Source organism: Ceratina calcarata, unplaced genomic scaffold (genome assembly GCF_001652005.2).
Source record: "Ceratina calcarata isolate Rehan_Ccalc_2016 unplaced genomic scaffold, ASM165200v1 scaffold127.2, whole genome shotgun sequence".
NCBI lineage: Eukaryota > Metazoa > Arthropoda > Insecta > Hymenoptera > Apidae > Ceratina > Ceratina calcarata.
The window spans coordinates 997,446-1,014,736 of NW_017133727.1; the positions used below are offsets into that span (position 1 = coordinate 997,446).

Consider the following 17,291-nt stretch of genomic DNA (forward strand, 5'->3'; position numbering starts at 1 on the left):
GTGGTGGATAAGTTGGTGGTGGATAAGTTGGTGGTGGATAAGTTGGTGGTGGATAAGTTGGTGGTGGATAAGTTGGTGGTGGATAAGTTGGTGGTGGATAAGTTGGTGGTGGATAAGTTGGTGGTGGATAAGTTGGTGGTGGATAAGTTGGTGGTGGATAAGTTGGTGGTGGATAAGTTATTGGGGGATAGGTTGGTGGTGGATAAGTTATTGGGGGATTGGTTGGTGGTGGATAAGTTATTGGTGGATAAGTTGGTGGTGGATTGGTCGGCGATTCACCCTCACAATTTGGCAATCCTGGTACGTTCCATGGATAATCGCAAACTTGCAGCTTTGGATTGAAAACCAACTGTCTTGTACCACCATTGTAGGTCGGGCACGAGAATACACATGCGCGTCCATAATCGCACTTGTAGAATTTATGACAATCCTGGTATACCGGGAGATGAGTCGCTGTTGAATTAGCCGTTTCATCTACCGGACATTGTGGATGGTAGTCTATGCAGTATTCGGGCTTCACTTCATCCTCCGCCGTTGCCACGCTGGCGGCGACGACGATCAGGAAACAGATCCCTAAAATCGATATTTTTATATAAATAAACTTTTATATTCATTCTAATAATATCGTTTCAATCGTCTGATGGATCACTCTTTTCGTTAAGTAAAATGTTTTAAAGAATCTTTCGTGTTACTTACGGATCATCACGGGCGATTGCTCTTAACGACACAATTTGGGCGAGGTTACTTTATCAATATCTTCTTTCGGGAATACTGATCAATCTCAATTACACGCAACTCACTTTTATAGTAAGCAACATGTCTTATCATTAATACACTAGTTTTTTATCTTATCATCCCGGTCTACGATTTACCGATCTGATTTCCAAAATGATTCCCAAATCAATATTACTCTTCCAATTCTTTTATATGCATAATATTAATTTTCTAAATTGCATCTTGCTGCACTGTTATCATTATCTAATGTGTCACAACAGACTGCTGATTCTGATGCAAACCGAAATATTAAAAATTTCGAACTAAAGAAGGAGACGTACTATGTATTTATTTATTAAAAATCAAAGCATGTACTTTCTTTTCTTGTTACTAAATTCTTCAACAGTCAGCCACGTATATGTACAGTGTCAGTATTTAACAAAATCCATTCGGCAGCCGAAAAGTCAGATTTGATCAATTATGTTATGATTTATTGCCAGCATTACTCGTAATTTTCATTTTATTTTTAATATTAATAAGAATATAATAATATAGATAAGACTGCCTGTTCTTGAAACCTGTGCTATATTTCGTCAAGCGTAAACCACTTAAGATCTTTTCTATTATATCTGAAAAGTGTTATGAAACTTCTTGTTCTATGAATTAATGTCATTTAATGTAGGCATCGGATATAATAATAAAACTTGTCTATTAAATTTTGTAAACAAGTAAATGAATGAAGAATATTAATAAACGAAGTTTTTTCACTCCGACGACAATAATGTAATGAATTGAGAGATTCCGTAAAATTTCCTAATACATTTGACATTGAAACGCGATTATGGTATCGAACGCGTTTCTGAATTCTAAGTATAAGCGGCGCTTCTTTTCTCATGTGTGTACATTATCTCAGATCTATATATCGATAAAAGGATCAATTTTCGGACGTTGGAATTTTACTTCACAAGGTCTGGTTATCGTAAAACCGAAGTTGTTTCATTACGACACCAGATTTTTAGTCAACAGCTTTTGTCCAACCGTGTCCACGAAAATGTACATTAGATATCGATGGCTTTATCGGTTTGTCTTCAACTCTCTTGCGATATTACGTACGTTCTCTTTATTTCACATCGGTATTAACACCCGAAACGGAATCATTATATAGGAACTTATCCATATTTTACTCTTGATATTTTTATTTGTTTAAGCAAATTTTTAAATTTTAATAAACAACTATGTATTCAAATAAAAATAATATTAGTAGAAGTATTTTTAAATTCATTACATTATAAAGAAATACAATAGGAAAATAATAATTATATGAAATTATAAATAATTAACACGGCAATAATACTTAAAATAATTTTAAAATTTGATGGAAAATTTAAGTTAGTGGGATATTTGCAATAGTTTCTTGCTTGAAGGTAATTGAATACATTAAAATATAAATAAAATTTGATACCGTAAAAGGAGGTTGCACAAGAAATTCACGGAGGCCGCACGTTCTCCACCTCTGACCTATGATATACATATAACTGGAAACCATTGTGACGAGGATGATACTTAAACATGTTACATTGATTTGATACAAATTTTATTTATTACAATTATTCTGAGAATCTTAATGTACAAAAGGCAACGGAGTCATCAACGATTAGCCCCAATTAGGAACTTGAAACTTGGAAGATGTATCATATTCGGAATTGAACGAAACTTGAGAGACGTGTTCAAAAAGAATCTATTTAGATGTTTCTCAAGTTTCATTAAGATATCTATAGTACTTTGTCTAGGATTGTGTCCCTTAAGAGGTCTTACCAGTGTGAAAGTTTATACTTATATTTCTAGTTTTTGACTGGCAATAACATATAAGGTAGTAATATTATAATGATTCATCATTCTTTATTGGTAATACAATATCTCATAAATAAAGTAACCCTCTTTATGGGTCATGCCGTGTCAAGTTTAATCATAAATTCGATACAGAAAATAAATTAAAATAAACAGCGAATAAAGGCTTTAAACTAAATACGTATTCTCTACGATCTACTACAACATGTAGCTAAGTAATTATAGAATTTAAATATTTTTTACAGTTTTCAGAAGTCATTGAACGATCGGTATATCGGATGGAACGAGCACGCATCCTACTTTCTTTCCCTCCAGATTATAGATACTAGAGGAATTTTTATAATAGCAATGAGCACCCGCCTGTACGCAGGTAAATGTGTCGTAATCGAACTTCATTCCTTCGGGGCAGTGTCTTTCCTTCCTCTTTCCGTTCTCGCATCTATAATAGAGAGAACAGTCGCACTCGTGCGGCAAATCACCGTCGGAGCCAGGAACGCAGGGGAACGGTTCGCAGGACAGATCCACTATGTTCTCGGGCCTGTCGCATTGACCAGTTTTCGGATTGTAATACCGATACGGCGGGCAATCGTTGATCTTCTGGCCTTTGCAATCGTTGCACGTGCAATACTTCTCGCAGTTCTCGTGCGCGATGAATTTCCCGGGAACGTTCGACGCGCAGCTCTGCTTGCATCCTTCCAAACGGCTGGGCACCCTCGCGGCGAAACAGTGAGCGTCTTTGCAGAGCACGCAGCTCTGCGTTTCATAGTCGAAGTGCTTTCCGTCCTCGCACCATTGCAGAATCTTCGTCCTGTTCCTGCACTGGAAATACCTGTCGCAGTAGCACTGATGCGGCAGCAGGGTGTTCGAGTCGCACGGGAAAGGTTCGCATTGCGGGTTCTTCACGTTCTCCGGGAATTGGCATAATTTCGTCTCCGTATCGTAGATCTTATTCTTAGGGCAGTCCATGGGCGTGGAGACCCCTTGATTGCATTTGCAATACTTCCTGCAGTCCTCGTGAGGGAGATTCTCCGTAGAGGAGGACGATGAACATTTACCGATGCAATGATTATTCGTAAGTTGGCAATGGGCCTTGTCCGGGTCGTCGCAGACCTTTCGATCGGCGTCGAAATGCTTTCCGGATGGACAAAGTTCGACCACTTTCTCTCCGTTCTGACAGACGTAGTATCTGTCGCATTGACATTGGTGAGGCGTCTTCTCTCCTTCCTTGCAGCCCGGCTTCGTGCAATTAACGTTCTCTAAATAATCGCAGATCTTCCTTTCGCCATCGTAGTAAAGGCCGGTAGGACATTGCTTCAGCTTTTTAACACCGTTCTCGCACTCGTAGTACATGGAACAATCACTGTGAGAGTAACGAATGAGTCCGCAATCGCATCTTGGACAGCCCGTATCTATCGTCGTCGTCGGCGGTGGATAGGTCGTGACTTCTGTGCAATCCGTGTTCTCGGGCAGATCGCACGTTTGAAGGAGACAGTTGAAATAGCGACCCACGATACATTTGTCTAATTTTTTCTGATTTCCTGAACATCGGTAAAAATATGAACAATTCGTTTCGTGACGGATAAGTTTGTTACCATTTGGAGTACATTCTGATGGACAGTCAAATTTCTGCGTCAACCATAGATCCTCGTAGATACCCGCGTCTGGATAATCGCAAGCCTCCTTGACACAATCGTATATCAACCCATGCGGGCATTCTTTACCAATCATCACCCCGTTGTTGCATTCGTAATACGAAGTTGAGAGACATTCGTGCGGCAAACGCACGTGTCCCTTCGCTGGACACTTCAAACCTTTCTTACTTTCCACTTCGCTAAATGAGAAAGGTGAGGCTACCCGTGTTTTCACTTGGCAGTCGATGCTCGGTGGCCAAGTACATATTCCCAGCTCCTCGCTGAACGATAATCCGTCGCTGCAAACTTTTTCCGTTTTTTCTCCGTCGTTGCATTCGTAATATCTGCCACAATTGTTCTTATCAGGTATGACCGCGTTGCCTTCTTGTGGACAATAAACTTGATCGTCCGGCTGGTAGCAAATCGCGTCTTTAGCTGGCACGCATGTCTTCTTGTTCATGTCGAACTCTTGACCAGCTGGACAAGTTCTTTCATAAATTACTCCGTTGATGCACTCGTAATATAATGAACATATGCATTCGTGTGGCGAAAATCGACCCGAAAGACACTGATTCGCTTTTAGTCCCGTGTCGAGGGAAACGACACTGGCGATCACCGCCAAGAAGGCGACCGCTGACAGGAATAATTCTAAAATGAGGGATTAAGTAATTTAATTAATTAAAGATCGAGTAATAAAGGATTTTATAATAAGGGTTCATTCGACGCGAACTCCATGCCCCTTTCCACCGATACTCACCTCTCATTACGGAGAAATTAAAAATAATCCGGGTCACTACGCTATACTTTATTCGAAAGATACTGATATATTCAAGATATTTGACCATACTTTTATAGAATGACTTATCATTGATCATCGATTCAGATTATCGTATCTTGCTTGTATTTTCGTACTTTGGCCCTGTGTTCGTATGTATATGTGATACGATTTATAATGTAATCGTTGAGTAGTGCGAATATACTTCATTCTTTTTTTTTGAACAAAGATTTCTCGAAACTTCTCTTTTCCAAATTATATTCAAGCTTCTTAGGATTAGGTGACTAATGTTGGAAGCTGTTTACAGAAGATATATTTTTGAGTGTAGACAAGTACAAAGCAAAGACACTTGTGAACTCTATCAGTTTTTCTACTTTCATACTTATATACTAAAAAGTGTTACATCTAGATAAATGTCAATTTGTGGTACCAAATGAGTGTCGGTGAGTAGACCGTAGATTCGTGTGCAAAATTAAATCTTTATAGTACAAGATGAACAAATGCGTTTTAAATAACAATTTCTTTATTTAAATATTGCATTTGATCATGTTGTAAATTTACATTTAAAGTTCCAATACAGCATTTATATTTGTTGCTTACTCACTTTTCTTGTAAATGTCGGAAATTCGGTATCTGATAAGGAATTAATAATCGCGTGGTTTGTTGGAAATTCTTGAGTTATTAGGTAGCGGGCTAAAAACGTCGGATTATGAGATACTCTCGATGATTAAATATCGACGATCATTTGCCAAAAATGAAAATAATTGTTATTCGTTGTATTTTATGACTGTGTACGTGTATATATCTGGACGTCGATGTATCAAGATAATAGATAACAATTAACACTATCGCGTGAAAGCAGTTCTACGGCTTATCACAAGATCTGAACGAAATTTTTTATGAAACCATGTTGCATTTATCACGACACCGATTACTACTTTCGAAGAAAGTTAAATGTTGTAATTGAATTTCATATTTGTTTAGAGTATATCGATTTTATTTTACCATTAAATCAATTAAATACTATTATTTACTGTTGCGTTCAGGATTCGTAGAGAAACTAGGCTCGGTTGAGTGTCTCCAAGGTACTGCACAACGTAGAGGAATTCAAGACGAATGTGGTTTGTATTGAGTCCAGACTGAATCTGTTTTGGAATTCGGCGGACATATATATATATATATACCTTAACTATAGGAAGGGAGGGTCACTTCTAGCCCTGTGACACAGGGTTGATTTTGAACCTAGTGACTAATTTAACAATACGTTTCTTAAAACTAGAGATAACTAGGAGGCAAATACTTAGTCGTCCAACATTACTCATGAGAGTTCAAGCGTTTACCTTCTTTTCTAATCTGGAGTTCGCTGTGCATTCGTTAAGAATTTCGAACTCTGGAAATAATTTTATTAGGAAGAGGATAAAATGACAAAATATACATTTGATTGTATCGCTGTTCTGATTTATTATTTAGTAACATTGACAAAATTATTTTATATTCAAAGATTCTTTTATTTAAAGATCGTTAAAAGTGTCTCCAACTTTTGACAAAATAATTGTGCCCTGTGTATTACATCTTCTTAAACATAGAGAAGAATCTCGAACCCTGGAAATTATTTTGGTAGGAAAAGGATTCAATAACGAAAAGAAGTTTTCATACGATTTAATCCGAGAGTGACATTCTCTCGAGGAATAACAATGTCTGTAATCTGTACAGAACGGTTTATCATTTCGATCTCCGTATAGAACAACAGTTTCTGTCTCGCGTTAAAGCTATTTAGGAAGGATTGTACTGTTCTGACCCGGTGCTACGGCACCGTGAACCCACAGATTAAACTCGCGCTTTCTATACATATTCCTCTACATATAATGTAGAACAGAAGGCTCGTCCTTGAGAACGGACGTTCGTATAATCGATTATTAGTAGACCGCGGATTTTTATGCAAAATGCATTCTATTTCTTTCGTTCTATGTAATATGCGCTCGCCTCTTAATATTCCAAGCGCGTTTATACGTCGTTTACGTAATTCTTCTATTTTACAACCCGCAGTCTAATTATTAGCCTAATCTATACCCGACGTAAAAAAAGGAGAAAAACTTATCCCTAAGTACTACGATAAGCGTGACCGATGTGATGTAACGATACTGAATAATCGATAATAATTGTGAGCGGTTTGACGTAAAAAAGTCGACCAAAATCATTTTCAATCTACATGACTCGAAACGACTAATGAATCGTCGCTTAATTATAACAGTGATTACACGTGTCACAGGGTGTCTGCTTTTTAATTGACCAAACGTTAGGAACACGTTCTCCAAGGATGTAAAGGAAAAAAGAAATGCCTCGCTGAAAAGTTGTATCAAAAATAAAACTTAGTCTTTCGTTAAAGAATATAACGATGAGTAAACGATACGATGAGAATATACTTATCTCGATAACGGATATGAAAATAAATAGTATCATTGATGAGGAGGTGCGGAGCAAAGTGAAATATTTTTGGCCGCTCTTACATTAAAATTCAGGCAACATGTGAACACCGACAATCACAAATTAACATCTTGAGACAATCGATTAATTCTTACGAAGTAATCAGGTTTGGTTAATTAAATTTTTTCAGGTAAACACTTTCGTGTATCCACTTTCTTGTATCTTTGATTATTTCCTACAATCGATTGCCTTGATCTGTGGGTCTATCCGCTGTGACATAAATTTTAACAACTTGTTCGTACGTACAACGTAAAATGTTATTGCGCATCTAGAGAACTGTTCCCTCGCCGCGAGCCACGTGTATGTATGTACATATCTCTATCTTATGAATGAAAATAAATTGCTTGCGATGCTCGCGACGAGATCGACTTAACATATACACATGTATATACATCTGTATTAAATATTAGCTTTACAAGGAAGTCAAAGTTTCTCTGCCTATGTGAATAAATAGTCGCGATACGTGATATACTGTACGTAATAATGACCACGTTTGTAGTGACCGCTTTTCAACCTGTGCTAACTCTAGCGAGGATCGAGTGTTACAAACAGTGGCGATTGGGTTCGCATCGCAAAATGGATTGTATAATAGTCAAAAAATATATTTACCAGATGCGTTCGATCGTTTCGTTATTTCGCGAATGGTAATTTCGTAAAATATATACGTTTGCTATATAGTAAATGTCATGGTTACACGTACGTGAGAACGTGGATACTAGTTCGCGTGTAAAGTATTGCTCGGTTCCTATTCGGTTTCAAAATGCGCCTACTCGATAGCGTCGAATGATTGCTCGAAGGGTGTGTCTCAAATAAAGTTTCGAGAATCGACGACAGCTTTTGGACAGAGAAATGCTGCTTATCTTGGTGCGCGGAGATGACTATGCCCGTTCGTCTAGTCTAGCTCTTCACTTCACTGACCGCATACATACATATATACCCGTGCATACATAGAAAAACATTCTTATCAATGTCGTTTATTACTGGACACTAGGGCAATGGAAATTTCTATTTTGAGAAACGTTTATCAAAATACTTTCACTCTTGGAAGAGAAAATTCTCATCCTATTTATCTGACTATCTACGTGTCTGTTTATCTCGCGTATATACGCGTCTATACGCGTCAGGGGGCAGCATTGCCGTCGAGCACCGCGTACCCTTATTTTTACATGTAAATTCGATATTTTGAATTTCTTTCGTGAATATTAATTGTTTCCTCTGTACTTTTTATTTATTACAGTTGAATCTTCGGCAATATCTCTTTTTTCCCGGCGACGAGCAAAATCTCCGTAAAACTGCTATCGTCAATCACCTTCCCCAATTCTTGCGATCATTCTACCAAATGGTTTGTAAATGGTAAACGTCTCGAGGTTCAGTGGTAAAATAGGAGCGTCGACTCGCGTTGGGCAGGGAACGATTTGGGAAAGAAAGGGCTAAGAAGTAACTTAATTTCTCTAACGATAAGCGTATCAGTCTCAAAAAAAGTGGATTGAGCGAAAATTTACGGAACCAGTTTTCATTCTCAGACTCAAAACGGTATTTTCGCTGATTGCACCAACCAGGTCACTGGTACCTACGATAGTGTAGACTTCCATTATCATAGTTAAATCGGCAGGATATTAATCTCCAGATAAATCGAACGATCCAACAGCGCGTTCATTCGCATTATTAAACGAAAACAGAAGAAACCGCGAACCCTCGTCGACGCGAGGTTCCACTTACTCTCCGGCCGAGGACTCGCGCCAGCTGCTCTTTGCTCTTCGTCCGACTATCTGTCCTCCTCGAAGGACTCAAACGCTCGAGATCTCATTTGCATATTTTTCAAATATGCCTTCGGCGTGTCTATGGAAATTTATCATCGATTTCCGTCGCGGAATCGCGCGCTTGTGCTGCCGTCAAAGAATCGACATTGCCTCTGAATTATTTTTCTCCGGCAACTTAACGTTCCTCTCCTGCAGTTGAATACTTCCACCGTTCTGACCTTTGTAGTCGTGACCGGGTGAAATGCCTGGTTGAACGTTCACGTATCTGTGCGCGAGATCGTCTTTGCGTTTCGGAGATTGCACGGCCACCGGCGACCCCGGGAAAAATTCATCGGAGTTCAACAGGAGTGGCCTGGAACTGTCTAAATCGCCGATCACGTCGCTCAACAACGAGTCCTGATTCTGTTTGTCGTCCTGCCCGTTGATGTCCAGTAGAGGAGGAGGCAGTCCTATGGGGCTCGTCGACGTCGAGGACCGAGTCGTAGACGGATTCTGTGGCGGCCAGGACAACGAGAACTTTCTTATATTCTCCGTAAGCTGCAGTTCTATTTGCCCGGTGTGCTCGATCTGAACGCTGGCCAAAGGAACGTCTAAACACGGAGCTAAGATCTGAGGGTTCTTGGCTAAGAAGTCGACGATGTCCGGAGCCGTCGGCCTCTTCGTGTGGTCTACTCTCCAGCAAGAGTAAATCAGATTCTCTCTGGAAAATGTTAAAAAGAAACCTCGTTTTTAAGAATGTTAAGTGACAGTACTATCATGATATTGCTTTCTCTTCACGTAAAAGTAAAATTAACGAATCGATCTTACAACAGCGGTTTTATTCCTTTGGGAACGACTAACGAATTTCCAGCCTTGACGTGCGTCAGCACTTCGTTGTTGCTCATCCCTTGGAATGGGAAGCTTCCGAACGTAATAATCTCGTAAAGTAGAACGCCGTAGGACCAGACATCGGAGGCTGGAGTGAAAATTCCGAGGCCCAGAGACTCTGGAGCCATCCATCTTACGGGCAGCATGCCTGAGAAATACGAAATTCGTATAAGAATCGTGTATTGCTTAGAATTATTGTTTAAAATTTCAATAATCAGTCTTGCGTACCTCTTCGATTAAATTTGTAATAATCGTTCTCGTACATCGGTCGCGTCATACCGAAGTCGCCGAGCTTCACTATCCTCTGGGCGTTCAGCAAACAATTGCGCGAAGCGACGTCTCTGAGGAAGGAAATTGAAATTCACTTGCAAGCTCGTAGCGAACGAATTTCTAGACACGATCACTAATAAAAATATGTCCAAGGACTTACCTGTGAACGTACTTCAGTTGAGCCAAATAACTGAGCGCCCTGGCCACGTCTAACGCCATGGCGGTCAGTTTTTTGTTAGAGATCTCGTCCGAGTCTTCGTAATTATGGTCGTTCACCAAGTGTCTTCTGCCCAGCAGATACGTCTTCAAATCGCCGTAAAGCATAAACTCCATAACTGTCAAAACAGGGTCACCCTTGATGCAAACGCCCAACAGTTTAATTATGTTCTTGTGCTCGAATCTTTTCATTACTTCCACCTCGCTGAGGAAGTCCAGTTTCTCTTCGGTGGAGCTACCGAGTTTCAGAGTTTTCACGGCCACCGCCAGCCAGCCTTTGTCAGGGAAGAACGCCTCGCCACCGTAAACCGTTCCGAAGGCACCCTCTCCTAATTTCCGGTTAATGACGACTCTGTCTCTAGGTATTTCCCACTTATCCAGATCGTCCTGGGGGTAGCCCAGGCCCAGGGACTTCATGTACTTCTCGTGCAAACGCACTTTCTTTTCGTACCTATTTGAAAATTACTATTAATTTCACGTACCTACGTGTACCAAAACGAATAAAATGATTACTGCCTGCTTACTTCTTCTTAATGATGATGAACGCGATGATCAGCAACATCCCCAGTACACCAACTCCTAGCAAGTTAACGATCACGAATGCGAATTCGCAAGAGACGTCCAAGAAATCGGCGAAGGCGGCGATGACGCACCGCTGAGGTGGCTCTGAGCCATCGTCAGGCATCTTGTCCGACAACCAGACGAGGGCGGACATGTTCAGATCCAGTCTTCCACCCACTACTTCGTGTCTCGTTTCCGAAACGTTCGGATAGAAGTTGCCGATCAACCGGGTCTCGTTGTTAACGAATTGTACAATGTTGATTACCGAGTGTCTCGAGGGACCACCGTAGAATTTAATTCTCCCTGATACCTACGTCAAACGATTCGTTTCCTGATCAGTACGATATGTTCAAAATCATTTTTCGAGAGTCAAGGAGCGCGTCATATCAAAAATCTCTGAATAGCATTTTGAAGTCGAGGTTTCACGCTTTAATTTGAAACAAAACTCGTGATGGCATCATTTTTTTTACTAATGTATTTAAAATCATTTTTTCCTATCTCTAAGCTGCTATATCTATAATTTATCTTTACGTACCCCGTAGAAATCCGTTTCACCAATGATATCCGTCAATCGGGTAACAGTCTGTTCGCTGTGGAGATCGAACACATAGCTCTGATTCTCTCGGAGGAGGCGATCCATCGCGTACGCGTACGTCCACATAGCATCATACGCGAAGCCAGCGTAATTCGACGGCGGCTGATTTCTCTGTTTGCAATCGAGCTCGTAACGATCGCGCCACTGACGAACCGTTATACCCTCTTGCATGATATCGTCGTCAGGGGCGAAATAAGCGTGCGACAAGCTTAAATGACCGTTTATCGCTTTGTTCATTTCCGCGGTAGTACACGGTACCTGTTCGCCGTCTTTATTATATTGATCGGTGTCGTACCATTCTGGCCGCAGCCAAAGGGGTAGGAACCACACGTAACCTTGTACCGCGGTCATTTCCAATCTGTACGCCTCGCACATCACTTGTCGAGCCACTTGATCATATATATCGGCGATAATGATCTTCGCCTTCTTCTGTTTCAAGTCCTGCAAATACTTGGTCATCGCGTCGGCCTCTCGTTCCTTCGGGAATTTCGCGTTCGCCACGAACACAATCCCATTATCCCTGAACATGTCTTGCATGTAGGATATATATTCTGTATACTTCTGCCCGTCCTCGGCCAACGACGCCACTCTGGTCCATCCTAATTTTTTCAACAGCTGCAAGTAGACGTGCCTGTACTGCTTGTTTTCACCGATAGTCCGGAAGAAGTAAGGGTATTTGGTACGATCGTTGAACGTAGAACCCTCGGCACTGTAGCTGATGACCACGGTTTTATAGTGCTTTGAAACTCCGACCAGAGGCTCAACAGTTTCCGAACAGGCTGGCCCCAAAACGCCGACCAACTTCTCGTATTGATTATAAACTATGTAGTCGATGAACGACCTCATCACCATGTCGGATTTACACTGGCCGTCGTTCACCAATAACGTGAAATTGTAATCTCTGAGGATAGTGTTGTTCACGTTGATGGCGTCCTTGGCCATTTTTGAAGCGATCAGTATGGATTTTCCTGAATAGAACGCTTCGTTCATCGGGAATATACCACCGACGAACAACGTGTTCTTGTCCGCGTTACTTGGCATCCACGTTTCGAGGGTGTAATTCAGATTATCCTTCAACCAGCTACACGCGACGTCCTCCTCGTCCACGCTCCCAGTTTCGTACTTCAACCTATTATGACGATCAATCAGATCCTCGTACATCTCACCCGTGAACTTCGCGTGATTAATCGCCTCGAACGCCAATCTCGCAGCGATCTCTAATCTGTTCCAGACCAGTTTGATCAATCTGTTCGATTCGTATTTACAGCCGATCTGTGAACCGTTCATGCCGCAACGTGGGAACGGGATGGTGTTGAAGGCTCTTTCGTTCGGGATCACGGTGCTCGGAGTCCAGTGCAGCATCACGAGAGATCTGTCGTGTAAAAACGTTATTGTGCAGAATTTATTAAATACTGTTTCACAGTACAACGAAAACTACTTTTGTCATTGTTTACAATACAACTCTTATGCAGTTTCTCGTGCCAGGAACATACAGTTACACGGTCTTGGATTCTACAAACGTTTCTCATAAAGATACACTAAATAAATTATATATTTTTGATATACAGAATTTTTAACTTGAGAATCTCTACAAAAATCACGTAATGGATATTGCGAAAAAAAAAGACAATTTTGCATTATACAGTCTTATCTAATGACAAATATAGAGTGTGACCATCGTATTCTGGCATTTTGTTGTTACTCTTTTTTGCGTCTTGGACTACGTTCTAACATACAAAATAAATACTTCTGCTATGCTTTCTTATTACCAAGTGACAAAAATTATTCTGACTGTCACGAACATGGGTACACCTGTTAACAGGTATGTAAATAAGATACACACGCAGAGAAAAAAAAACTGTTGCGAAAGAGTGTACGTGTGTCAAAAATATTTCAGAAGAACTGGCGAGGCGAAGGCCAATTTTTTCAATAGGCTCAAATGGGATGGGTACATAAAAAATGAAACGCCAGGTCAACTAGAATAGTTCGCCTTGTTACGGCGATTTTTCTAATCACGTTCTCGGTGGGCCTCTTGATGGCAACATTCGGAACGGCGGAATTTTTCGCGGTTCTATTTCGGGCAACGATTGTATCGCGCGACGCAGCTTGGACACGCTCGAGCGCAAAGAGCCTTCGAGAAAAATTGTTTTCAACTCGCGAACAATGTGCTGGTAACTTATAATTCGCGAGAGATAGAAACCAGCGCTTATCATAGTAGGAATTATGCAAATCGAGAGTAGCAGGTTCCAATAACTCTGCATAGAAATGTCGCATTGAAACTGGTATTGCATTAATTAAAAGAAATGCGATTACCTGTCGGTCACGTTTCGATCGGTCGACAGTTCCTCGGTCAAGGTTTCGGACAGGTACTTCAAGTTCGAGCCAACCCAAGCGACTTTCACGTACAGTCTCATCTCCTCGATGTGGCTCCTCACGAAATCGGTCGCGTCGGGATAGCTGGTCAACAGCAGAGCGCACGTTTCGTTCTGGCACCAGTCGGGAACGTACATCCCTCGCTGACAGAACGATTCATTGCAATAATGCGTTCTCGTCTCCGGGTCTGTCGTGAAATTTCGGACGCTCTCCAACGTCCGCTCGTCCACCGCGAAACGAGCCGCTGTCTCGCGTTTCGTGAACGTTATCCAACTGTCGTGCAGCCTAGATAACGCAGCGGGGACGAACCAACCGAAATGACCTGGCGGCGCGATGGATCCGCATTCCTTAACGTCGTGCGAAGTTAATAGAGGCATCGTGTCCAGCTGTGGTGGAATCCACACCTCCATGTTCACCATTGGAAGTCTGTGCGAGCAAATTAGTATAGGGTTGTTAATCCATGTAGCAATATACACAATCCACATACTGGTTATAATAAAAATCGTGGCACAATAGTAATCCGACATTTGATGTGAAATTTCATATGCATTGCTCATGTAATAATTCGTATAGTAAATTTCATAATCGATCATATTGAAATCGTATATTTTAGCATTTTATCAAATCATGATTCGAACTTCCAAAAATAATAAAACGGGAGACCCGGTAAAACCTCTCCAAGAAAGAGAATAGAAGGTCCTTGTCTACTCGGGGGAATTTACGAGGTCGTAAAATTCCCTTAGAGTTTGTAATGGATAACCGCAATCTTTTCCAGGATAGCGAAACTCCTTGAGTCGAGTTCAGGGTTGTAAAATTTTATGATGATATTTGACTTGTATCGGATTACTCGGTGGCTCGCTTACATCATAACAAGTAAAACCATTCAACAAGCTAGATTCGGATAATGGGGATTGTCGTTATCGGTGTGCGATATATATACAGTCCTAAGTGCCATAAAGACGGCAAGGAGTGTCATTAAAGGGGTGCCGATTTCAACTACCTGAATTTTACGACCTCGCTATATCTGTGTTCCTTGCACTATACTCGTCGAGGGCAACGGCCAAATCTGCGGCGCAGATATGTTACAGTCTTACCCAGCCTTGCTCAACGAACACACCCATCGTTAGGAAAAATAAGTTCTTAAAGCACTGCCAAGTTCAATGAACAGAGGAATACTTCTTATTAATTTGGAAACGATTTGGCTCACCTTTGCTGGCCACCAAAGATTACGTCGTCGGATAGTCTCCTGAAAGTGTCGTCTACTTTGAACTCGTCCTCCATTTCAAAGATAGACACTCCGGAATAACCGAGTACCTCCGTTAAGAAGATCTTCATAATTATCGTGGCCAACCTTTGGGTCACTCGGCGGGATACCTCGAAGTTAATAGTCAACGGCTGTCCATCTAGTTGAACTACTCGCTTCGGATTCATCTCTGTCAAACAATTATGTCAATCCTTTATATTGATCGAACCAATTCTTAGCTTATTCACAGAAGTCGAGTTAATCAAATTTGTATAATCACTGAATATAAATGTTATATCGATGTACGTAATACTTTACTGTAACTGTTTTATATACATGATATTAATTTATAATAAAAATCTTTAATCGGGCATCGGTCTCTGATTTACCTTCGAGCATCGTTAAACATCGACTCGAGACGGCGATCTTCGCGATGGTCAACAGGACCAGCACGCCCAATATAGATCCAGCTCTCAACATCTTGGCTTTCTCCTCCTGTACAAAATTACATAGACCATGAAAATTACTTGAAAATAGGAATCGAAAGGTAAGATGTTCGACTCAGTCAGAAGACAAAGTCTAAGTCTAAGGAGTATAAATAACAGCTATCGTCGGAATTCTGTAATGCGTTTCGTGAATCTGGTAACAGAACAAGCAGTCGACAGAAGCGTCTGTCATCGTCATGGCATGTGTCAAAAACTAGGTGACGACGTATTTATTTCGTAATTCAATGAATCTCAAGCAGAATGTATTAATATATGTATAGAGAATATATGAATTTATATTCGACGATGTCATAAAATGCAATTTTCATTTCTTATAACAATCTTCAGTTTGTCTATGAATACGAAGTAGGTGAAGAACGACGTATTCCGTGATTAAGGAATCATTACTAGAACGCGTAAATATGAAGATCTAATATAAAATACAACTTTTATTGTTTTATAAAAATCCACAATTTGTGAATATTGTAGGAATGAGTCACGTGTCGTCAGGTTACGCGGGGAGGATCCACCGAGGTCCGCGGTTTGGAGTTATCGTTATCGTTAATTGTCCGAATGATTTCGAACTGGTATATACATATACAAAGTGTCGGGCTTTTCAGACAATTACGATTTGCAAAGGCTGCCCCGAGCCGTTGGGACTCCATGCGTCTCGTTGCCAATAACAGAATGGCGTAATTTGATCGATTATGAGTGTGAAGTGGAGTGTGTGCAATGTGCGGATGTGAAGTTACGAAGTCGTTTCGTGGAGTCAGGGCGACGATGGGTCGTCGGAATATGATCTAATAAAGATACATATTTCTTAGATTAGAGAGTATTCTGATCATTTCTATTAGTAGAAAGGATACCCTACGATCCCACTCCCATAATATGAAGAGACGAATCTAATCGTCAACGAAAGTTTCCTCAATTAGGTATCCGAATGCAATATTTCTACGTAAATTCAGATTGCACTACCATAAATCCTTAATCTAACCGATTCGATGGTAATTAATTGAAATTTTTCTGACGAAACTCTCCGGAACTTTTACTCAGTCGGCACATTATTCTCGCAGCTGTATTCGCGATATATTTAACATAGCAAGCAGAAGAACAATGACGTCGGCTGTTGCACTTTGTGCGTCATTCAAATGTACTACCTATCGTTCGTATAATCGAATCGCTTACGTGTCACGAATACTGAATATGATGCATGTTCCACGGTACACCGAGTTCACGGATAGTTCGAATACCTGCGACACTTGTGCAATCCAACTACGCTCCGTGGAACCACATAAGAGAACTCCGTTTATAGTATATGTATAATATTAGCAGCCAAATGAGTATAGCTTCTGCATTCATTTGAGAGTTCACACAATTTTCCCAATTAGATACGATTTGTATTTTTCAACACTGGAACTACCGGCAATTGACGTATGCCGAAAGGGTGAAAATTACTTATATTTCAAATT

At 40.7% G+C, this 17,291-nt stretch overlaps 3 protein-coding genes across 3 annotated transcripts in view; all 3 read right to left on the minus strand.

The window, feature by feature from the left end:
* The window catches only part of LOC108627745 (uncharacterized), a 3,849-nt gene extending 3,146 nt beyond the window's left edge, over nt 1-703 (minus strand). The window contains exons 1-2 of the mRNA XM_026816953.1: nt 697-703; nt 280-573 (exon numbers count right to left, since the gene is read on the minus strand). Coding sequence (XP_026672754.1) covers nt 280-573; nt 697-703 — 301 coding nt within the window. The remainder of the gene's footprint in view (nt 1-279; nt 574-696) is intronic.
* Nucleotides 704-2,313: 1,610 nt separating this feature from the next.
* On the minus strand, nt 2,314-4,845 carry LOC108627748 (chitin-binding domain protein cbd-1; the record flags this gene model as incomplete). The annotated part of the gene is made up of 1 exon (XM_026816394.1): nt 2,314-4,845. A coding segment is annotated over one exon (2,028 nt), but the record flags the coding sequence as incomplete, so codon positions are not given.
* Nucleotides 4,846-7,590: 2,745 nt separating this feature from the next.
* LOC108628852 (uncharacterized) overlaps nt 7,591-17,291 on the minus strand; it is a 26,244-nt gene continuing 16,543 nt past the window's right edge. The window contains exons 2-10 of the mRNA XM_018031058.2: nt 15,727-15,832; nt 15,302-15,527; nt 14,035-14,520; nt 11,662-13,093; nt 11,090-11,436; nt 10,510-11,016; nt 10,308-10,420; nt 10,020-10,227; nt 7,591-9,912 (exon numbers count right to left, since the gene is read on the minus strand). Coding sequence (XP_017886547.1) covers nt 9,345-9,912; nt 10,020-10,227; nt 10,308-10,420; nt 10,510-11,016; nt 11,090-11,436; nt 11,662-13,093; nt 14,035-14,520; nt 15,302-15,527; nt 15,727-15,817 — 3,978 coding nt within the window. The 5' untranslated portion in view covers nt 15,818-15,832 and the 3' untranslated portion in view covers nt 7,591-9,344. The remainder of the gene's footprint in view (nt 9,913-10,019; nt 10,228-10,307; nt 10,421-10,509; nt 11,017-11,089; nt 11,437-11,661; nt 13,094-14,034; nt 14,521-15,301; nt 15,528-15,726; nt 15,833-17,291) is intronic.